Genomic DNA, 24,042 nt, shown 5'->3' with positions numbered 1-24,042 from the left:
AATGTTGCTTTGAGTTTTGTCCAAGTACCCTGGGTTTGGAGATTGTCTATGTGAGCTCCCCAACCTAAGGTGGATGCAACTGTAGTTAAAGTTATCTGTGGGACTGGTTGTTGGAAGGGTAGGCCCTTGCGCAAGTTGTCCCTGTTTGCCCACCAAAGGAGAGATGAACATAGTTGGTGGGTTACTTGAATTGGAGACGACAGTGGTTGAATGGCTTGTATCCATTGAGACCTTAATGTCCATTCGGTCATTCTCATGGCCAGTCTTGCCATAGGAGTGACATGAACCGTGGAGGCCATGTGGCCTAGTAAAGTGAGAAACTAATGAGCTGTGGCTTGTTTCTGCTAGTGTAGCGATTTTGCCAATAGGGAGAGTGTTTCTGCCCGATCTTTGGGTAGGAAAGCTCTTGAAAGGATGGTGTTCAAGTCTGCTCCGATGAATTGAAGTACATGAGACGGGATGAGATGGGACTTTTGGTAATTGATGAGAAAACCCATCGAGTGTAGCAAAGTAATCGTTCGACTGAGAGAAGCCAGAGCTCCTTGTTGAGATTGACTTCTGATGAGCCAGTCGTCTAGGTAGGGGAAAACATGTACACTTTCCTTGTGTAAGTGTGCTGCTACCACTGCCAGGCATTTCGTGAACACTCTGGGAGCTGAGGCAAGTCCGAATGGCAATACTCTGTACTGGAAATGTTGTTAACCCACCAGGAAACGCAGATACTTGCAATGAGGAGGGAATATTGGAATGTGAGCGTAAGCATCTTGTAGATCCAGAGAACAAAGCCAATCTCCTGTTTGAAGAAGGGGAAGCATGGTGCCTAGAGAAACCATCCTGAACTTTTCTTTCCTTAGAAATTTGTTGAGATTTCTGAGGTCTAGGATGAGACTTAGGCCTCCTGTTTTCTTTGGAATGAGGAAATAGCAGGAGTAGAATCCTCTGCCCTGCTGAGTCCGGGGCACCGGTTCTATTGCTCTGGCTCTCAGAAGGGTGGATAATTCTGCTTGCAGATGAATTCTGTGATTTTCGTTTTGCGAAAGAGGTTTTGGAGGAGAGTCTCTTGGAATTGAGAGGAAATTGAGTTGGTAACCTCGTGATATTATTGAGAGTATCCATTGGTCTGTTATCTGTAACCAATGGTTGTAGAAAGAGGAAACTCGACCTCCTACTGGCAAGCTCGGTTTGGGATTGAGGAGATGGCTTTTGCTCTCTGCTGGTGGTTTCAAAAACCTGTAGCCGGTCCTGTCTGCGGTGACTGTTGCGGCCTAGAGGTTCTAGGCTGTCTGGGCTGAGATCTTTGTTGTGGGCGAGAAGATCTACCCCTGGATGTTGGTGGATAATACAGTCTCTGCCTATAGAAAGGTTTCCTGGTTTCTTTCCTTGGTGGACGGCGAGACATTGATGAGGAAGAGTCTTGTGGGACTGACGATAGTTGGCGTAATGTCTCCATGTGTTCTTTTAATTGGGTCACTGCGTCCTGGACCTTTGACCCAAACAGGTTGTCACCTACGCAGGGTAAATCCACCAGCTTATCCTGTACCTCAGGCCTGAGGTCAGAGGCTTTTAGCCAGGCCCATCGGTGTGCACAGATTCCTGAGGCTGCTACTCTCGAAGCTGTTTCGAAGTTGTCGTAGGCGGCCTTGACTTCATGCTTTCCAGCTTCAAGTCCTTTATGTATGATAGCCTGAGCAGCATCCTGGTACTGTTGAGGTAGGGAGTCAGTGAGTTCCTGCATCTGCTTCCATAGATTCCTCTGGTATTGCGTCATATATAGTTGGTAAGATGCTATCCTGGAGTTAAGCATGGCTCCTTGGAATACCTTTCTCCCTAGAGAGTCCAGGAATCGATGTTCCTTTCCTGGTGGAGTAGAGGAATGAGGTCGTACTCTTTTGGATTTCTTTTGAGTCGACTCAACTACTACAGATTGATGCGGTAACTAACTTTTGGTAACCAGGAACATGTTGGACAAGATATGTAGCGTCCACGCTTTTATTAATTGGTGGAACGGAACATGGATGTTGTTCCCAGAGCCTGTGTTGTAATTCCAAAAGTACTTCGTGGATAGGAATGGCCAGGACCTCTTTGGGTGGATCTACAAATTGCAAGAATTCTAAAGTCTGCTGTCGTGTATCCTGCTCAGACACTAAGTTGAAAGGAATTGTGTCTGCCATATCTTTTATGAAATTAGTGAAGGTCAAGTCTTCTGGTGGAGACGTTTTCCTTCCTTCAGGAGGAGATGGCTCAGACATGAAGCTTTCAGATGAGGAATCAGTATTTTTCTCCTCCCATGAGTCGTATGGCACTTGTTTTGAAGGAGAAGTTGGAGAAGACCTCGGTGGAAGTGATGGAGCCAGTGGTCTGAAGAGTCCTGAAGGTCCTGGTTGAGGATTATCAAAGGGGTTTTGTCCAGGAACATCCTCTATTACCCTAGGATTAGTAGGGATAGGTTGCGGTGGGATGGCACCGACGAGGGTGTTGAGTCTATCCATCAACATTTTAAACATGGAGAATTCCGGTTGCTCTGGAGCCCCAGGCATGGGTACTGGCATCGGTGTTGGTCCTGTTTTCGGGGATGGCCCCGGCATAGGCGCGGGTATCAGCATCGACGATGGTGTTGGCTTCGGTGAGAGCATCAGCATCGATGGTCGATGCTCCTGTAGTGCTTCTCGCACCGCCTGGCGGATGAAACCGCTTAGTTCCTCCATAATAGCTGATGCAGGCAGAGCAGCTATACGTGGTGGCGGTGGGGGCGTCATCGGTCCTACCACAAGGCCCTGTGGAGGTTCGATGTCTGGCACTTCGATAGAAGGTGAACGCCTCGGTGTCGAAGCCCTCGGTATTTCTTGTAAGCGAGGCTGCTTAGCTGTCAACTTCTCCGGGGATAATAGAGACTCCAGAATCGAAGGATGTCGAATCCGATGTTTAGACCGGTGCTCTGAGGCTTTTTCTAGCCCCGATGCAGACTTGATCGATGCCGTGGATGGGGTTGGTGATGAACGATCCCCTGAACCCTCCAGACGACGTTTAAGGATTATCCTTTTCGAAGCTCCAGCCGGAGACGACCAAGTGGACGTCGATGTGGAAAGAATTGTTGAAGGTGGAACAAGTGTTCCATCTTTTCTTGTCGTGCTTTGCGACCTTTAGCGGTCATTCCTGCACATTTCAGGCAGGATGAAACATCATTCTGCATTGATGAAACAGATTCTGATTCCCATAACAGAATCCATCACCAAATCTCTCTCGCTCTGGAACTGCCTACAATCTATCACCAGTTTCCTTAACAGTCTAAATTTGGTCCTCAACTCCGCTAAGACCGAAATACTATTCATCTCCTCCAACCAAGACAACCACCCTCCACAGACCCACCACAACTACCAGCACACCCACACTCAAGTAAGAGATCTGGGAGTAATTCTCGACAACCGCCTTAATCTAAAGAATATGGTCAATACTACAACCAAAGATTGCTTCCACAGACTACAGGTGTTGAAAAGACTCAAACCTCTTCTATACTTCCACGACTTCAGGACAGTTCTTCAATCCTTAATATTTGCTAAAATAGACTACTGCAGCGCTCTACTCATAGGCCTACCCAGCTCAACCACCAAACCACTACAGATGATACAAAACGCCACGGCCAGAATTTTAACCAACACCAACCGGAGAGAACACATTACTCCCACTCTCCGAAACCTACACTGGTTACCAGTCTGCCACAGAGTCCTTCACAAATCACTCACCCTGATACACAAGTCCATCCATAACCATCTTCACCCTGACCTTGAAATCCCTCTCAAACTCCATACTTCCATCAGACCAATTAGAGAAATCCACAAAGGAGCGCTACAAGCACCTCCAACCAAAGCCACTCGCCTCACCTCGACCAGGGTCCGAGCTTTTTCAATAGCAGGTCCAGGCATCTGGAACAACCTCCCCGCAGACCTCAGGTTGGAACCATGCCTACTAACATTTAAGAAAAAACTTAAGATTTGGCTGTTCCGACAAGCCTTCCCGGATCCTTCGGATACACAATAGACAATCAACCTGCTCACAAGCTATGGAACCGTACTACTCCTCGATTTACTTCATATTTTTAGTACCTTCGCTAATAATCTTACCTGCCCAGCCCGGTACATTATGACTTTTGTGTTTAAGTTATTGCCCTACTCGGGCCTTTCTCTTTCAGCTGTAAAGCTTCCAAGTTTATAGTCCTTGTTTTATGTAACTTTGTTCTCCTTCTGATTATAAATTGCTGTTCCGTTTGTTACAGTTCTCTATCCCCGTTCGATGTAAACCGATCTGATATGGTATTTAACCATGAAGGTCGGTATAGAAAAATGCTAAATAAATAAATAAATAAATCATGAGACTGGCACAAACAAAGTACATACTCGACGTGTGGATCCGTAATCGACATTGTCCGATTACATTTGGGACTTTTTAAAATCCCGTGGCCACGATAATCCTCGACAGCCGTCGATGGATATCTGACAAAAAATGTTTAAACTCGAATGAGTCGGAAAGCAATTATTGTACTCACCGGCCGGTGGTAAACTGAGAGAGACCCCGATGTGGGAGAGAAAAAAATGAACTTTTAAAACTGATTTTTAGTCAGAGATTGTATGAAGAAGTTCACACAGGGCTCCTGCTCCGTGATGCCACAAGCAGTGCGGAAAAACAAAGACTGAAGGGAGACCCCTGTCGCTGAGAATATCATGCAGCAAATGAATACATGTCATGTGTTGATGAAAGTAGAGTTTACCTTCATACGATAGGACCCCGGAGGGGTTCTACTGTCGTGTCTATGAGCCAGCAATTGGCTTCTAATCATTAGGTAACTCTACGAAATGGTTTAAATTTTGTTATAGTCCACGAATATTGCACTTATCTCCTGTTGACTCAGTCTGTCTCGAGCTGCCCGACACCACGGTGTTTCGGAGCGGAGGCTCCTTCTTCAAGGGCGGGACGTTGTAGCGAGAGACTGCTAAGGCTCTGTGGAATGTTGCTATCGCGGCAATATCAATGAAGTGGACTGGACGTTAGTTGTGCGGTCAAGAATGCTCCGTGTGTTTTTGACGGCTGGTTCTTAAGCGACTAGGAGTCGCTTAAGAACCAGCCGTCAAAACACACGGAGCATTCTTGACCGCACAACTAACGTCCAGTCCACTTCATTGATATTGCCGCGATAGCAACATTCCACAGAGCCTTAGCAGTCTCTCGCTACAACGTCCCGCCCTTGAAGAAGGAGCCTCCGCTCCGAAACACCGTGGTGTCGGGCAGCTCGAGACAGACTGAGTCAACAGGAGATAAGTGCAATATTCGTGGACTATAACAAAATTTAAACCATTTCGTAGAGTTACCTAATGATTAGAAGCCAATTGCTGGCTCATAGACACGACAGTAGAACCCCTCCGGGGTCCTATCGTATGAAGGTAAACTCTACTTTCATCAACACATGACATGTATTCATTTGCTGCATATATTATCATGTTATGAGATATTGGGTCTATATTCCAGTGCTGAGAATATCATAGCATGCTGGGCATGCTCCGTGGGCTCAGTGTGCCAGTCAAAAGTTTCTAGAAACTTTGACAGAAAGTTTTCCATGATAGGGCTCAGTCAGTGACATCACCCTTATGTGAGGACTAGCATCCTGCTTGTCCTGGGATAATTGTGATTTTACACGAGATTCAATCCACCCAAACAAATAATCACTATTTCAAGCGTCTGATGATTATACCTTTCAAGCACATAGAAGCTCATGGGTCACCAGACAAGACTGGACCCTGTGCTTTATGATGGTCGCTGAAATATAAGTTTCTTTATAGTCCACGTTTAATATTTAAGTAAGAAATATCACTGTATTTTCTAAAAAAAATGTAAAAACAACTTTGAATGCTTTCCTGCTGAAGCAAATATTTAACTGAGAAGAGCCTATATATATCCAGTTGGCCTCCTGGACTATAGGGTTTTATTACTGTGTCATGAAATCTGAAGAGTTTTGAAAAACTGAGTAACCTTTCCATAGTTTTTCCTGATTAGTATGGTTATTTTGATTTATGTCTGTTGTGATCTTGCATGTTGTGACAAAGAGGGGTTCTTGGGGCTTACAAGTCCAGTGGGTTTAGGGTTGTAGCTGTTCTATGCTGGGGTGCCGGCTAATCTATGACAGGCAAACTGCGCCCTGAATTCCAATTTTATTGCTCCTAAGTCCCCTGCTTTCGCAGAGCTGGGTACAGGATTTGGTGATATCACTATCGACCCCATCTTCCCACTAGGGATCACTGTAGTATTCCCTTTAATTCCCCTTCACCATATCTTCAGGCTGGCAAAACTAGAACTACCTCTTTATATCCAAAGAACAAGTCCATGAAACAGAAGCATTCTTTTAGTTATTTTTTTATTATTAAACTTCCCTTGTGCCATGTCCATTCAGGCAAAACCCAGATTTTACTGCCCCAGCAGCATTATAATTCTTCCATAACAAAATCACAGGCAAAATTCTTAGGTTCAAACACAGCAGTTGGCAATCCAGCCCCACTACACTTTCAGGCAGAGACCAATCAGGCTTCCAGCCACTTTCACCAGCCTAAGCAGCATTGGGAAACTATCTAGTACAGCGTATTTGCTTCTCTGGGACACAAGAGTTTTACTGAGGCAATTAGAGCCATTAATTAGCAGTATCCATGCTATATAGCTAGCCCTGGCTGGTAATGCCAAACACCTAATTACTGGGTACTGAGTTCATTCTAGTATATTTCCACTTCTTGCTTAAGAAGCAGGGAACAGCCTACCTCTCTGCAGATCCTAAACAAGATCACTGATTAGGAAGAGGTTTTCCTACTCCAAGGCTTTATGTTCCTACTTGCTAATTGATGGGGGGGGTGATCTGCCCCTGTGCAGTTCCCACATACAGCTTACTAATTAAGGGGCCGATGCAATACATTTTGCGGAAAGCGGGCGCTTTCTTAGCGCACACATGGCGCCCGCAAAGGGGTGCCATGCAATATGCAAATTAGGGGGTCACACTAGCAAGGAGGCGCTAGGGTCGCTTGCGCAACCTTAGCACCTCCTTGCTAACGTGACCCCGGGGCAGCTGCCGGTTATGAAGACAGACACCGGTAAATTTGGCATCGGTTTTCATAACCTGCCGTCTGCCAGTAATGAAAACTGATGCAGAGTTTACTGGCATTGGTCTTCATAACTCACTGGTCTGCCGAGGTATTTTTTTGTTTGTTTTTTTTTATTGAAGTACCACCGAAAAGCAGTTTTTTCTGCTTTTCTGTACTTCTATGTGTGCTCAGCTATTAACTCCTGCTCCAGGCAGGCATTAATAGCTGAGCACTAAATGTGCGGCTGAGACCCACATTTTTTTTTTTTTAATGCAGAGTGAATGAGTAATTGCCTCATTCACATGCATTTGCATGTGATGAGCACTAACTCATTCACTCCGTGTCAGATGCACGTTAAATAGGTGCTAATCCCCCTATTGCATTAGGGGGTGGATTAGCGCCTATTTAACCTGTGTCCGACAGCTGGTTAAAAATTGCACTCCTGTGAGCGCACTGTATTGCATCGGCCCCTATATGCCTGGTCTTTTGCTTCTGGGCGTCTCTCAAACACAGCTTCTTAATTGAAACAGCATTATTCCTATGTTTTTCCTCCCCAGTTTATACCCTGAGGAGAAGTTTGCTTCTGAGCCTACCACCAAGTCTCTATGCACATATAAGATCCGTTTGTATGCTGCTGCCCATTGCCTGCATTCTCTATTCTCCTGAATACCTTAGATTCCCCTGGCACAGCAACCCCCACTTGGGCAGGAATTAACACAACATGCAAACCCATACGTCAACCAGATTATAGCCTCACAGCTTCTGCCCTGTTCAGCATACTTGTGTGGCTTCCCTCATATACTTCCACAAAACCTTTCCTTTCATTTTCAGTTTACAGCAGTGTCCTTAGGCAGTATATCAAAAGAAAACTGTAACTTAACTTAAAAGTCCTATTGTGTGGAAAATGCTGCCTCAGGGTCCTCTTCCTCAGACACCTCCCATGGTGAGTCTGCTCAGCTGTTTCCCCGATCTCTCAGCCCTGCCTGCTTCTCCTGTTCCACTAGCCTCTTATACCCCTCCCCCAAGTCTGAGAGGTGTCAATTAAGCCACCCAGTCCTCAGTCAGGTGTGATGGCCTCTGGCCCAAGAGACTAAGCAGAGGCACTCTGGGAAATGTAGTTCCCTGCACAATTACTTTCACTTTTCTCTTATTTTTACCCAGTCTTGCACTGTTCCTATGGGTTTTAACCAGGGACTCCTGCGCAGGGACTAAGCCACAGACTGATGCAACACATACATATTTTTTAAAGTTTTATGATTTTGTTTTATTATTTATAATCATTATATATGTCATTTTGTAAATAATTTTGAACGTTTGCATAAAGTGATTAAGAAATTTTAACAAATAAAATGGGATCTTTCTTTGGCTCAGATAGGGATTCAGTCAGCATCTTCAATGTCTGGGAAATCAGAGCTGGTAACTCAACTCTATGAAAGAACCTCAACATAGTTTTATACGGCTGCAATCCCAGAAGAATTTCCCCATCCTCCAGGGAGTAAGGATCTGTCTCATCATCCGTGCCATCTGGGTCCCCATCAGGAAGGCCGGCTGCAGGCGTACCCGCAGCACCAGGTGTGCAGGATTCCACCGCTTGCAACCCTAAATTGTTAAGATCGGCCGGGGACTGCGCCTGAAGGAAGAAGTGCAGTTCTTGAAAAAATTCTACCCAAGAAAAGGCAGAAGGATCCACGCCAAACCCAGGGAGCAACTGTTCTGTGCCCATTGAATTACCTTCCCCCACTGACGAACCAGTTAGAAGTGCTCCAAAATCAGCTCTTTTTCCATTCCCGCACCAGGCTGGGAAGAACCAGGCTTAGTAAAATCAGGAGGAGGTAATTCTCGCTGAGCCGCCAAACAGCGCTGAAACACCATGTTGAGATGCCTGAATATCACAAGCTATGAGAAAGGCCCCAGTGAATATCACAAGCAACATATAGGGCAAGGTGCTTAGATTTCTTCACTAAGGGTGCCATAGTCTGCCAATACGCCTTAACAGGTGACGGACAATAGTGTACCCAAAAAAAGAATTAGGTGCACAACACTGTGCCTATATAAGTGCCCCTCAGGATGCTCAGATAATGCATGCAAAAAAGCGCTTGCGTGTGCGCACAAATGGGCGCCCTGGTAGGCACTCTTATACGTCTAGCTAGGCGCATAAGCAAATGTACAACGGGCCACGCAATCAGGCACACTAGCACGATCTGACGGAAACTGAAGAGGGCAGTCTGCGGTGCACAAAAACCCACAAAAATACCACCGTGGCCTACCACATCGCGAACCAGGCAAGCCTTGGAGCAGGGCCTAGCCGCAAGAGCTGCTCAACCCACCAGGCTGCCCCGTCCCATGAACTCCACTGGAGGCAGGAACGACAGGCAGATTATGCTCCGAACACAGAGTCTGGGGGTGGGAGGGGGGATAATTATTCAATTCCCCTTCTCCATATTTTTTTTTTTTTTTTTTTTTTACAATACCCTTTACCTGATCTCAGCCCGACCCACCTCAGTACTAGGGCTGTCTCCAGCTATGGCAGCTATGGTGAGGGAGAGAGCATAAACCTTCACCACCACGTTCACCACCTTCCTGCACCCGCTTGCCTTTCAGCCCAACCCAGTTGAAAATCCAGCTACTGAACCTAGGCACTCATTTGAGGGACAACAGAAATCACCTCAGGAATTCTCAACTGAGGGAGGGACCATAATGTATCACCAGAAGAGAGCAGGGCAAATTCAATTTCCTTCTTTTCACCTTCAAAACTTTAAGCAAGCCCCAGTAGGGAGATGCATGTCTAGCATCTGCTGGAGACGGAGAATACTGGCGGGCTGGCACTGCAGGGGTATATATACTGTGATGTCAGCTTTGCTCCGTCTCCATCTGCTGGTAGAGGTTGCATTGGTTTTGGAATCACCTGCCTGTATGCTAGGAAACAATGCATTACAATAGTTCAAATGAAATATCACCAGAGAGGACTACAGTGTGCATAGCCCTGCCATCTAAATACAGATGCAATCCTTAGTCCAACCTTCATTAATAATCTGTATTTTCAGTAACTGATAACACCTGCGTTCATAAGTCGAATGCTTCCTCCATTATTACCAAGTTCCTTATTTTGTGTCAGCCCACATTACAGATCATCAATCCATTTAGGTGCAGTTGTCATAGAAGATCCACCTTCCCAGTATCTATCTCAGTTTTACAACTATTCAACTTTAGCTTGCTGATAGCTAATTTGAGTTCTCAAACACTGATGGGGCCCTTTTCCAAAGTGGCACCCCAAGTCTCTAGAGGCATTAATTGGATATCATCTAAATCAGTGGTTCTCAACCTTTTTCGGTCGGGACACACCTGACAGATGGTTCTCACATGCGAGAAACACAGAACATGTGACCATCATAGGGCTAAATGTAAACATGCACTCTGCATCCACAGGAACCCCCCGACCCACAATAATGGATGTAAAGCAGAATTACGACATTCCCCGTATAACTCGCCCTACAAAAATACATTCTGCCGCACACAGTTACACCTGCATTATGGAATACACTCAAACAGGAGCAACCCTATCTATGAAAAGGCAACAATACAAATATTAAATCAGGCCCTAAACACCAATACACCTCCTATTAGGAAAACAGAACTAGCAAGCAGCCATAGATCCCCACACAGAAATAATTGTAAAACTATACTAATAAGCAGAATAAATGTTTCAGAACAGCTATGAACAGAATAACATCCAACAATTAAAAACTCATAAAAATTTAAAATTCTCCAAACACCAATAAAATAATTCAAAACAGCAGACATCACATAATATTCAGTAATTAAAATGGCAGTCAATCAAGAAAAATACACTTAAAAAGCCACCTTTACTTAACCCTCCAGCAGCTCTCCTACTCCTCTTCCATGCAGGCCAGCAGCACACACCAGAAGCAGTAGTGGCTGAAGCTCTCTGTACTCATGCTCCTCTTGCTTAGGGCCCACGACCAGTCTCTCTGTCTCTCACACACACATATACCAGTTACACCCCCATGACCAGTTTCTGTCTTTCACACACCAATCATCTCCCAAACAGTCTCTTACACACACGCACACCAGTCACCTTCCCGATCAGTCTCTCTCTCATATACAATTAAATATACAATTGAATCTCATATACAGTCTCTCAAATCCTCAGTGACTATCTCCTCGACTCCAACCAGACATCTGTGCTATAACAGAAACCTGGCTTAAACCAACGGATACAGCCTTGATAAATCAGCTCCCTACGCACCTATGTGATTTCCACTCACTTCCCAGACTAAGAAAAAGAGGCGGAGGCCTCCTTTTAGCATCCAAAAAAGAACTGAGGCTAACCCTGCAACCTTCAAGGACAGCATCCAAAATAGAGGTGGGTCTGTTCAAATCCCGCTCGCTCCAAATCCTCCTCATATACGCTCCTCCAGGAATTCTAGACTCAGATGCCTCCCCTATGGTTGAAATCATAGCCAAATACTTAAATTTGGACTCCCCTGCAATAATCTTAGGGGATTTCAATCTGCATATTGACTCTACCCCACTTTCATCCAATTGTGAAGCACTCCTTACCTCCTTGTCAGCCATGGGTCTCACTCAAATTATAAACAAACCTACACACAAAGCCGGGCACACGCTCGATCTCATTTTCATTAACTCCAGTTTCATACAGTCTTCACCACCCATATGCCTTCCAGTACCATGGTCTGACCACTCACTGATCACCACCACCCTCAAGATGACAGGAAGCTCCCTACCCTACCCCACCCAATCTACACTGCACTATAGGAAGTCCTGCACATCCGAGGCCCTCAACAAATCCTTGACCAAAGAATTACAGAACTTGGACATATCAAACCCTAATTCAGCCGTACTTTTGGTACAATATCACGGAAGCAGTAGCTAACAGATTATGCCCCCTTGTAACTAGAAAAATCAATTCAACTCAAAAAAATAAACAACCGTGGTTCTCTAATAAACTCAGAGCATTAAAGCAAACCCTCAGACAAAAAGAAAACAAATGGCGGAAGACCCCTAGCCCCTACACACTAGCTACATATAAAACTGCGCTACATTTTTACAGAAGCGCAATCTTACGAACCAAAAGGGATTTTTAAGCCCTCAGAATCCACGATCTTGTATTTGATGCGAAGGCACTATTCTCCTACGTATCGGAACTTACCAAAACCATCACCACTTCCATTGCAGATGACCAAGCACAACTGAAAGCAAATGAACTCTCATCCTTCTTCCAGAATAAAGTCGCCAACCTCCTAACACGTCTTCCACATAGCCCTTCTCCATCTCCCAACCTCTCATCCCCCCTCTCAATCACGGGAACCTCGTTGGAATTTTTTGAACCCACGTCCACGATGGAAATCAAAACTACGCTAAAGAGCATGAAGCCCTCTACACATCCATTCGACCAGATCCCTGCTAAATTACTTCTTCTGGTTCCAGAATCTATTGCCAAATATCTGGCTGAGATTATCAATTGTTCACTCTCACAACGTATCTACCCTGACGCTCTAAAATTGGCCACGATCAAACCCATACTCAAGAAACCAAACCTGGACACCGGTAGCCCCAACAATTTCCATCCTATATCCTACCTGCCGATCATCGCCAAGATCATGGAGAAAGTGGTCAACAGACAACTATCGGAGTATCTCGAAGAACATAATATTCTCCATGCTTCACAATACGGTTTCCGCAAATCGCGAAGCACAGAAACCCTTCTAGTTTCCCTCACTGACCACCTCAGCATGGGCTTAGACAAAGGGCACTCCTTCTTGCTAGTGCTTCTCGATATTTCTGCAGCGTTTGACACAATAAACCACTCAATCCTACTAAATCGACTATCGGACATAGGGATAACGGGATCTGCCCTCAGATGGTTCGACTCCTTTCTCAACAACAGAGGCTATAAAGTCAAAGTTAATAATAAAGAGTCTCCACATATCAATTCTACTCTTGGAGTTCCCCAGGGCTCCTCACTATCTCCCACCCTCTTCAATATTTACCTCCTTCCCCTCTGCCAATTGCTTACGAATCTAGAGCTCAAATTCTACATATTTGCAGATGATGTTCAAATCCTGATCCCTATTACCGAATCCATTACTAAAACACTCAAGTGTTGGGAAAATTGTCTACAAGCAATAAATCTCCTCCTCACCGACCTCAACTTGGTACTGAACCCTGCCAAGACGGAACTCCTCCTTATTTCTCCAGACGACTGTGACCCCCAATAACCCCTCACTAATACTCTTATCACACATGCAAGAGATCTGGGAGTCACAATAGGCAGCCAGCTGAGCTTAAAGAAGTTTATCAGTCACACGACAAAGGATTGCTTCTATAAACTACAGGTACTGAAAAGACTCAAGCCTCTACTGCACTTCCAAGACTTCAGAACCGTTCTCCAAACCATTTTGTTCTCTAAGATTGACTACTGCAACGCTATTCTGCTAGTCCTCCCATCATCCGCCACTAAACTTCTACAGATGCTCCAAAATGCAGCTGCAAGAATCCTGACAAACACCAATAGAAGAGATCACATTACCCCTATCCTCAGAGATCTGCATTGGCTCCCTATAGGATTCAGAATTCTTCACAAATCTCTTACTATCATACATAAAACCATTCATCACCAGATCCCTCTCGACCTACAAATCCCACTTAAACTTCACCTCTCTTCCAGACCCATCAGGGAGGCCTATAGGGGATCTCTACATGCCCCTTCTATCAAAGCTGCCCAGCTATCAACTACCAGAGAACGGGCCTTTTCGATAGCTGGACCCACCATCTGGAATGCCATACCTCCAGATCTTAGGCAGGAACCCTGCCTGCTGACTTTCAAAAAAAACCTTAAGACGTGGTTGTTCAAACAAGCCTTCCCTAATCAAGGCTAACAACTGCCACGTAGCAATAGCCATATCTTAGATCAGTTCTTCCAGGTTGTAATTAGTTAATGAGTTATCTGTCCTCTCTTCTTTCCTCCTCCCCAGTTCCATTCCCTTGTTTTATTGGAACTTTTAACCTCCTCTTTGTTAAGGTTATGTTATAATACTTCGTTCCCTGTAAACCGATACGATATGCTCTTTTTTCATGAATGTCAGTATATAAAGTGTTAAATAAATAAAATAAATATACAAACACACACACAGGCTTCCCACTTCCATGTTCTATCTTACATATACAGGCTTCTCACTCCCATGCTGTGTCTCACACACACCCGTTTCTCACTCCTATGCTAGCACTCTCCACATGCACAGGCTTCTCATTCCCATAATCACTTTCTCTCTCTTACACACACATACCAGTTACCCCCCCATGACCAGTTTCTATCTCTCACACATCTCCTGACCAGTCTTTTGCTTATACACACACCAGTCACCTTCCTGAACAGTCTCTTTCTCTCATGCACACACAGGCTTCCCACTTCCATGTTCTATCTTACATATACAGGCTTCTCACTCCCATGCTGTCTCTCCCACACACCCAGGTTTCTCACTCCTATGCTAGCTCTCGCCACATGCACAGGCTTTTCATTCCCATAATCACTTTCTCACACACACTCCAGTCATTTCCATTGTCTCGCCTATATACACACACATCACCTCTCTGACTAGTTTCTCTCAAACACACACATGCTCTCTCTCACACACTTACATAGATGATCTCAATCAAATGCTCTCACTTACATACAGGTTCTCAGTCACAGTTACACATACACACTCTCAATCACTCATACATTCTCTCACTTACAAACAGGCTGGCTGGCTTCTCTCTCTCACTTCCTGTCCCCCACCCCCAAGCACAAATGGCAGCTTAGCAGCCTCCTCCTCTAGCCTCCGCAGGCCAAGAAAGAAGAATCCCATCGGCCACGGGAGGCTAACTCTGCTGTCTCCTGTGCCGATTTCTGGCTGCTTATTTTGCTCCAGACCCATGCTACTGCTCAGGGCTGATGCTGCCACCGTTACTTTTTCATGCAGCATGGCTCTTTCTTCTTCCCGTGCACCCCACTGCACATTAGGGATGTGCGTTCGTTTTTCACGAATTAGACAATGTCAACGATATTGTCTAATTCGTCACGGTTCAGTAGCACCGATATACGAAGCGATTTTTGCCAAAATTTCAGAAAAATTCGTATTTTGTGTTAGTGCGCACTAACGGAGTTACTGCGCACTGCATATCTCTTAGTGCGCAGTAATACTAATTAGTGAGCACTGTTTCTCTAGCTAACGAACTCCTCATGAATTGATACTTTTTAATTTTTAAGTAGCATTTATTTTAGTGCGCACTAACAGTTACAGCACACTACTACATTTTTAGTGCACTGTAAGTTCTATTAGTGCACACGAACTAATCTGTTAGTGCGCACTAACAGGCATTAATGCGCATTAACATCTACCTGGTGTGCACTATCTCGTTCGTTGTACAGCGCACTAACGCGGAGATAGTGTGCACTAACTGGTTGTTAGTGCGCAGTAAGGCCTATTAGTGCGCACTAACGCACTTCGTTGAAAATTGCCAGGGGAAAAAAAAACGAACCGGGAGAAACTGAAATTTCCCGCGAAGCGCCCAATCCAAAGCCCAACCAAAATGTTTAAACAAAGTACATCTCTGTGTACATCACTTCCTGTTTTGGGCCAGGGGGGCAGGTGCGGGAAGAAGAAAAGGCCCAGCCGCAGTTGCCAGCCACCACTAACACTGCTGCTGTTCCCATCCGGGCTTGAACGTGCTGATAGCCCGGGCGGCAATGGCAGCAGTGGAAGATTGTCCGTCTCTCGCTCAGTGAAGAAAGAGGAGGGAAGAGCAGCGGCAGACTGGTAGCACGCGACACACCTGCTGCTGCTTGGCGACACACCGGTTGAGAATCGCTGGTCTAAATAATAGTGCCCCTCCATTCCATAACGCCTTATCTTTTCAACAGAATGGCGAAATATGTTAAATAAAAGGTGACAAGGAGGATACGTATGGGAACCATACTGACAATGATCTGGGTACATATGTTTCTCCATTAATCTCAATTGACTGGCGCCCGTCAAATACAAAGATATCCATTTTAGTAGTACTACTCTTATCTCCACTGCAAAACATCTATTCTCCAGTATCTGGCAGTCTAGCAGATCAAAAGCTGGAGAGATCCAATAATATAAGTACACTGTATCTCTGTCTGAAATTGCCACAGCACAGACTTTGTACTGTAGCCTGACTGAAATATGTCAAACTTCTGAATAACTTCTAAAAATGCTCTCAACTGTGCATTTACTAGACCAGTGGTTCTCAACCTTTTTTCGGCAGGGACACACCTGACAGATAGTTCTCACATGCTTGACACACTGAACATGTGACATACACTCTGCATCCACAGGAACCCCCTTGACCTCCAACAATGGATGCAGAGCAGAACTAGGGCATAACCCATAGAACTCACCATGCAAAAAAAAAAAGATATTCTGGTTCTGATGACATCTCAGTAAAAGCAAAACAAGCTCCCTTTACTACCAGGCACAATAGCCCTCCTTATGAAAAGGCAGTAATTTACCACTAATGCACATCTTATTGAGAAAATACAAAAGAATGATACAAATACCTAAATGCTAGTAAAATACCTCACCTCGGTCACACACCCAGAACTGACCTTCACCAAGTACAGAAAAAGCACAAATTATAAATATGGAGACAGAAACTGGAATGGAAATCCAAAAAAAACCACTCTGCATACAGTGCAAACCTGGAGAAATGGAAAGAGAAATACAGCACCTAACGCAGTCCTAGGATCTGCAATAATGCACAGAAACTAACCCGCACAAAGTTACATCTGTATTATGGAACACACTCAAACAGTAACAACCCTATCTATGAAAAGGCAACACTACAAATATTAAATGAGGTCCTAAACACTAATTCACCTCTTATTAGGAAAACAGAACAAGCCAAGCTGCTATAGATCCACACTCAGAAATAATTGTAAAACTATACTAATAAATATTTCAAAACAGCTGATGAACAGAATAAGGTCAAATAATTAAAACTCATAAAAATTATTGTAACATGTCCAAATAATAATAAAATATTTCAAAACAGCAGGCATCACATAATACTCAATAATTAAAATGGCAGTCTTTCAAGAAAAATAAACTTGAAATGCCACCTTTGCTTATCCTCTCCAGCAACTCTCCTACTCCTTTCCCTTGAAAGCACATACCAGGAGCAGCAGCAGCAGCAGCTGCTTAAGCTCTGTCCTCACGGTCCTCTTCTTTAGGGCCCACAAGTCACTCACACATACACACAACCCAATTAAACCCTATGACCATTCTCTGTCTCACACACACACCAGTCACCTCCCTGTCCAGTCTCTCTCACACACACACACCAGTCACCTCCCTGTCCAGTCTCTGTCTCACACACACACACCAGTCACCTCCCTGTCCAGTCTCTGTCTCACACACACACACCAGTCACCTCCCTGTCCAGTCTCTGTCTCTCACACACACCAGTCACCTCCCTGTCCAGTCTCTGTCTCTCACACACACCCCAGTCACCTCCCTCTCACACACACACAGTCACCTCCCTGTCCAGTCTCTGTCTCTCACACACACACCAGTCACCTCCCTGTCCAGTGTGTCTCACACACACACCAGTCACCTCCCTGACCAGTCTCTGTCTCTCACACACACACCAGTCACCTCCCTGTCCAGTCTGTCTCTCACACACACCAGTCACCTCCCTGTCCAGTCTGTCTCTCACACACACCCCAGTCACCTCCCTCTCACACACACACAGTCACCTCCCTGTCCAGTCTCTGTCTCTCACACACACACCAGTCACCTCCCTGTCCAGTCTCTGTCTCTCACACAGTCACCTCCCTCTCCAGTCTCTGTCTCTCACACAGTCACCTCCCTCTCCAGTCTCTGTCGCTCACACACACACAGTCACCTCCCTCTCACACACACACAGTCACCTCCCTGTCCAGTCTCTCTCTCACACACACCCCAGTCACCTCCCTGCCCAGTCTCTGTGTCTCACACACACTTTGCTTAGAACCCCAATGCTGTGTTCCCTTTTAATTTTGCAGTGGCAGATTTCCCAGTGCTGCCGCTGCCTCCTCAGCCACACTGAAGCAGCAAACATTTATTTTAGAAAAATGTGCCACAGCACTCTAGCCTTTCTTCTGGCTGTCGGGATATCCCTAGGCTCCCGCAGACCCCCATCTACCTGCTTTTACGGCTGCTGGGAGCTCCAATTTCCCCATCTGTAATCATCATGGCTGAGCGCCACTTTTACTTTAATCACGGCTTTGCCGCGCTCACTGTTGCATCGGGGAGGGGGGGAATCCCTGAAGCAACCGGCTTCTTCATGCTTGCGACTCACTGCCACTTTGGGGAATCCCTACTCTATCGCGGTTCCCTGCCACTTTGGAAGTGGAAAATCCTGGCGCGGCTGGCCTCTTTTCTTTGTGCTCGCTGCTGTGTTTAATTTCAGCACTTCCAGCCCGTGGCGGCCACAGGGTTGGGCTTCTTCGCTGCCACAGGCCTGGACACTGCCACTCCCATCCCCCCCTCAAACCTCCCCACCCCTGGGCTATGAGATGCCCCCCGTCTTCCTGCCCCACTGGCCAATCAGTGGCTTCCTCCTCCCACTTCCAGGAAGAAGGGAAGAGGCTTCCAATTGGTCCGCAGGGGCAGGAAGAAGGGAGGAAGCTTCCGATTGGCCTGCGGGGGCAGGAAAAAGGTAAAGGGAAATATAACTGGGGCTGTGGGGCACCAGGAGCCGCAACACACCAGCTGGTGCTTGGCGACACACCAGTTGAGAACTGCTGTACTAAAACCTTACCTAGTAATGGTTGGTTAGTCACCAACTTATACTTTTCATGTTTAGACCAATCCGATAACAGACTTTTTTTTTAATTGTTGCTTAATGGTCAAATGTTTTCAAGTCCAGGAACCACCCTCTCTTGTATTGACGCATTCACAATACATCCCCAAATAGGCTAATAGCTCTAGCTAGTCCTGGGATTCTCAACTTAGTTCTTAGGACATCCCTGCCAGCCAAGTTGTCAGGCTATCTACAATAAATATGCATCAGATAGATTTGCATAGGCTGGAGGAAGTGTATACAAATCTCTCTCAGGCATATTCATTCTGGATATCCTAAAAACATGGAAATGCTCACATGGGCCTAAAATATTACTTATTCAAAAATATTATAGTTAATGGACACAACATCTATAACTCATAAATAAAAAAATCCAAAGAATTCTATGTTATACATGGGTCAGACCTACCCCTAAAGCCAACAAAAAAAGCAAGTAAAAAATAGTGTACTCATATATAAGCCAACTCCTAAAGATAATTAAAGATATGAGGCTATATTATTTAATTATGATGAACCAAGAGACACCTAAAATAGTCCTAAATTATTCCAAATACAATGCCCTGCAGCATATAGACAGAAATATAAATATAGAAGCAAATATAAATATTTAAAATTCATTGTTCAACCAGTCTTTCAAACAAAAGTGCAAAATTACATAAAGCAATGTGTTATATCAACCAATATTATTAAATGTTTTTAACTTTGCATTTAAAGGCAGACAATGTATTTATCTCTTATGGTAACTGTGAAGGCCTAATTTTATTTAAGTGGAATTGTATCTCTTACAATCAGGCCGATACAGTTAACCCGCAATTGGACGCGCGTTTTCGACGCGCTAGCGTTACCCCTTATTCAGTAAGGGGTCGAAAATGTGCGTCCAACCCCCCTGAACCGTATACCGCCCGCAACATGCAAATGCGTGTTAATGGCCCTATTAGGTATTCCCGTGTGATTCAGAAAGGAAAATGTGCAGCCAAGCCACACATTTTACTTTCAGAAATTAGCGCCTACCCAAAGGTAGGCGCTAATTTCTCCAGGCACCAGATATTAAGTCGGAGGTCCCAAAAGTTACAAAAAGTTTTAAAAAAATAAATCTGAAGTCGGTCCGCGGCTTGAAAACCAGACGCTCAATTTTGCCGGTGTCCGGTTTCCGAACCCGTGGCTGTCAGCGGGTTTGAGAACCGACACCAGCAAAATTGAGCGTCGGCTGTCAAACCCGCTGACAACCACCGCTCCTGTCCAAAAAGAGGCGCTAGGGATGCACTAGTGTTCGCCGGCTCTCCCGCGGACTTTACTGTATCGGCCCGAATGAGATTTACATCAAAGGTATCCAACTCTTCATCCCTATACTCCTCCAGGATATCCAGGACAACAGGATTTCACACCAGCACCTCCCACATTTAAGTGGCTTTTCTTCAATATAAATCCCAAATTTTTCATTGTTAGGAGTATCTGCATATGCTTCAGAAGGTAACTGAGAATGACTTACTAATTTACCGACCACTTAAAACAATTCTCATCTTTTTTACAATGGCATGATCAGAACTGCATACAGTACTCAAGAGGTGCAGTGACACCATGAATCTGTACAGAAGCCTTATGATACTGTTTTATTTGGCATATCCTTTCTAAATAATTCCTAAAATTCTACTTGCTTTTTTCACCGCTGCTGCACACTAAGCTGAGGATTTCAACTGCGTATTTAGATTTAACTGTCCAGAAGAATTCCAAGTTCCTTTTGCTAAGTAATAATGCCTAACAGGGAAGAACACTGTATACTTATAGTCAGAATAATTTTTCTCTATGTGCATCACTTTACACTTGACCACGTTAAGTTTCATCTGCCATTTAGATACCAGTGTCTCAGTCTAGCAAGGTTCTTCTGCAGTTCCTCATACTCCAATGTTCTAACAATTTTGAGCCATCTGCAAATTTAATCACCTCACTCACTGTTCCTTTTCCCAGATCAATGATGAACATTAAACAGTACAGATCCCAGGATAAATGTTTGGAGTACTCCACTACTGACCTTTCACCAATAGGAATATAAATGCCATGCTGAGTCAGATTAAGGTTCATCAAGATTATCATATGGTTTGGGGATAACTGCACAGCATGGCAGTTTCAACCGTAAGAAGCTTGCTAGGCAGACTGCATGGACCATTTGGTCCTTTGCTGCCATCATTACTATGTTCCTATGAGGCAGAAAAGATGATGCTGGGATGAAGGAGTGGGGTTTAAGAAGCAGAGATGAGGATACAGAGATGGGGACGGTTATAGGGATTGGTGAGAAGAGATAGGCAAGAAGGGGGTAAGGGGCAAGTTAAAGGATGTCAGAGGGATAGAGGGAGGATCAGCAGATGGGGTGGCGAGGTTAAGAGTCAGAGGAGAGGATACCGGGGCTGGTAAGAGACAGGTGAGAAGATGGGGGGGGGGGGGTAAGGAGCAGGTTAAAGGATGTCAGAGGGATAGAGGGAGGGTCAGCAGATGGGGTGGCGAGGTTAAGAGCCAGAGGAGAGGATACCGGGGCTGGTAAGAGACAGGTGAGAAGATGAGAGGGGGGGGGGTAAGGAGCAGGTTAAAGGATGTCAGAGGGATAGAGGGAGGGTCAGCAGATGGGGTGGCGAGGTTAAGAGCCAGAGGAGAGGATACCGGGGCTGGTAAGAGACAGGTGAGAAGATGAGGGGGGTGGGGGGGGTAAGGAGCAGGTTAAAGGATGTCAGAGGGATAGAGGGAGGGTCAGCAGATGGGGTGGCGAGGTTAAGAGCCAGAGGAGGGGATGCCGGGGCTGGTAAGAGACAGGTGAGAAGATGAGAGGGGGGGGGGGTAAGGAGCAGGTTAAAGGATGGTCAGAGGGATAGAGGGAGGGTCAGCAGATGGGGTGGCGAGGTTAAGAGCCAGAGGAGAGGATACCGGGGCTGGTAAGAGACAGGTGAGAAGATGAGGGGGGTGGGGGGGTAAGGAGCAGGTTAAAGGATGTCAGAGGGATAGAGGGAGGGTCAGCAGATGGGGTGGCGAGGTTAAGAGTCAGAGGAGAGGATGCCGGGGCTGGTAAGAGACAGGTGAGAAGATGAGAGGGGGGGGGGGTAAGGAGCAGGTTAAAGGATGTCAGAGGGATAGAGGGAGGGTCAGCAGATGGGGTGGCGAGGTTAAGAGCCAGAGGAGGGGATGCCGGGGCTGGTAAGAGACAGGTGAGAAGATGAGGGGGGTGGGGGGGGGTAAGGAGCAGGTTAAAGGATGTCAGAGGGATAGAGGGAGGGTCAGCAGATGGGGTGGCGAGGTTAAGAGCCAGAGGAGAGGATACCGGGGCTGGTAAGAGACAGGTGAGAAGATGAGGGGGGTGGGGGGGGTAAGGAGCAGGTTAAAGGATGTCAGAGGGATAGAGGGAGGGTCAGCAGATGGGGTGGCGAGGTTAAGAGCCAGAGGAGAGGATACCGGGGCTGGTAAGAGACAGGTGAGAAGATGAGGGGGGTGGGGGGGGTAAGGAGCAGGTTAAAGGATGTCAGAGGGATAGAGGGAGGGTCAGCAGATGGGGGTGGCGAGGTTAAGAGCCAGAGGAGAGGATACCGGGGCTGGTAAGAGACAGGTGAGAAGATGAGGGGGGTGGGGGGGGTAAGGAGCAGGTTAAAGGATGTCAGAGGGATAGAGGGAGGGTCAGCAGATGGGGTGGCGAGGTTAAGAGCCAGAGGAGGGGATGCCGGGGCTGGTAAGAGACAGGTGAGAAGATGAGAGGGGGGGGGGGTAAGGAGCAGGTTAAAGGATGTCAGAGGGATAGAGGGAGGGTCAGCAGATGGGGTGGCGAGGTTAAGAGCCAGAGCAGAGGATGCCGGGGCTGGTAAGAGACAGGTGAGAAGATGAGGGGGGGGGGGGGGGTAAGGAGCAGGTTAAAGGATGTCAGAGGGATAGAGGGAGGGTCAGCAGATGGGGTGGCGAGGTTAAGAGCCAGAGGAGAGGATGCCGGGGCTGGTAAAAGACAGGTGAGAAGATGAGAGGGGGGGGTAAGGAGCAGGTTAAAGGATGTCAGAGGGATAGAGGGAGGGTCAGCAGATGGGGTGGCGAGGTTAAGAGCCAGAGGAGGGGATGCCGGGGCTGGTAAGAGACAGGTGAGAAGATGAAGGGGGGGGGGGGGGGGTTGCAGGAGAATGAATGTCAGGGATCCCCCTCACCCCTTACTTGTAAAGAAAGCGTGAATGCGGCATCGCTAATCGCCGGGGGGGGGGGATGGGGCAGCATTAGTCCTAGAAGCGCTTTGGGAAGTAGAAAGCGGGGGAGGGGGGCAGAGAGAAGAGAGACAGTTGGGGGGGGGGCACTAAGGCGTCGGTCCGGCAGCGGCCTCCAGCTCCTGCTCTTACCCGCCCTCCTCCTGTTCCGCTGCGGACCGGGGAGTCGATGCGGGGCCGGGGCCTGGAGTGGGAGCGCCGCCGCCGCGGAGGCGACTGCTGTCGCTCGCGTTCGCGTTCCCGGCCCCGCGACTCTCTGACTGGAGACAGAGCCGGAGAGCGCCGGCCGCTGGAGCCCGAGCTCCGCTCCCGCTCCCGCGGGCGGCCCAAGCGCACCCGGTACATGGCGCCGACAGAGGCGGCCTGACGAGACGCCGAGGCCGCTGCGCAAACCGCCAGTCGCCAGGCCCATTCACCGCGCATGCGCGGCCGCCGCCGCGTGCCGCCACGCTCCGCTTCCACGCAGCCCATAGGGCGCCGCGCGCCACGTGACTGGCTGGGGGCTGCGCCGCCGCCATCTTTACTTTTACAATGAGTGCCAGGGAAAATGTCCGACGGAGGTGGGAGGGAGAAGAGGAGGAAGCTGGGGCAGGAATGGGAGGTTACGGGCGTTAAGTTGCAATGAATACACCTCCCACAAATGCAATGCATTTTTGTTGGCATGACAATGTTGCCAAAGTAATATACAGAACGATTAAAAAACAAAACAGCCTACTGCTCCAGGTTTCCTGCAGCAGCTTAAGGGTAAATTCTGTGGCAAGAATTCAGACATTCTGTAGCAATTCTGTGGCACATAATTCAGAGGAAGTATTGAGAAG

The 24,042-nt window shown here is 46.7% G+C and overlaps 1 protein-coding gene across 2 annotated transcripts in view; it reads right to left on the bottom strand.

Annotated features, from left to right (window-relative positions):
- ZNF318 (zinc finger protein 318) overlaps positions 1–23,654 on the bottom strand; it is a 110,768-nt gene extending 87,114 nt beyond the window's left edge. For both annotated transcript variants that reach the window (XM_029592860.1, XM_029592862.1), the window contains exon 1: positions 23,357–23,654. In XM_029592860.1, coding sequence (XP_029448720.1) covers positions 23,357–23,647 — 291 coding nt within the window. In that variant the 5' untranslated portion in view covers positions 23,648–23,654. The remainder of the gene's footprint in view (positions 1–23,356) is intronic.
- Between the last annotated feature and the right edge of the window lie 388 nt (positions 23,655–24,042).

The sequence above is a fragment of the Rhinatrema bivittatum genome, chromosome 3 (assembly GCF_901001135.1).
Source record: "Rhinatrema bivittatum chromosome 3, aRhiBiv1.1, whole genome shotgun sequence".
NCBI classification, from domain to species: domain Eukaryota; kingdom Metazoa; phylum Chordata; class Amphibia; order Gymnophiona; family Rhinatrematidae; genus Rhinatrema; species Rhinatrema bivittatum.
The sequence above is the reverse complement of the archived record's forward strand: the minus strand, read 5'-3'. Positions and strand labels throughout refer to the sequence as shown.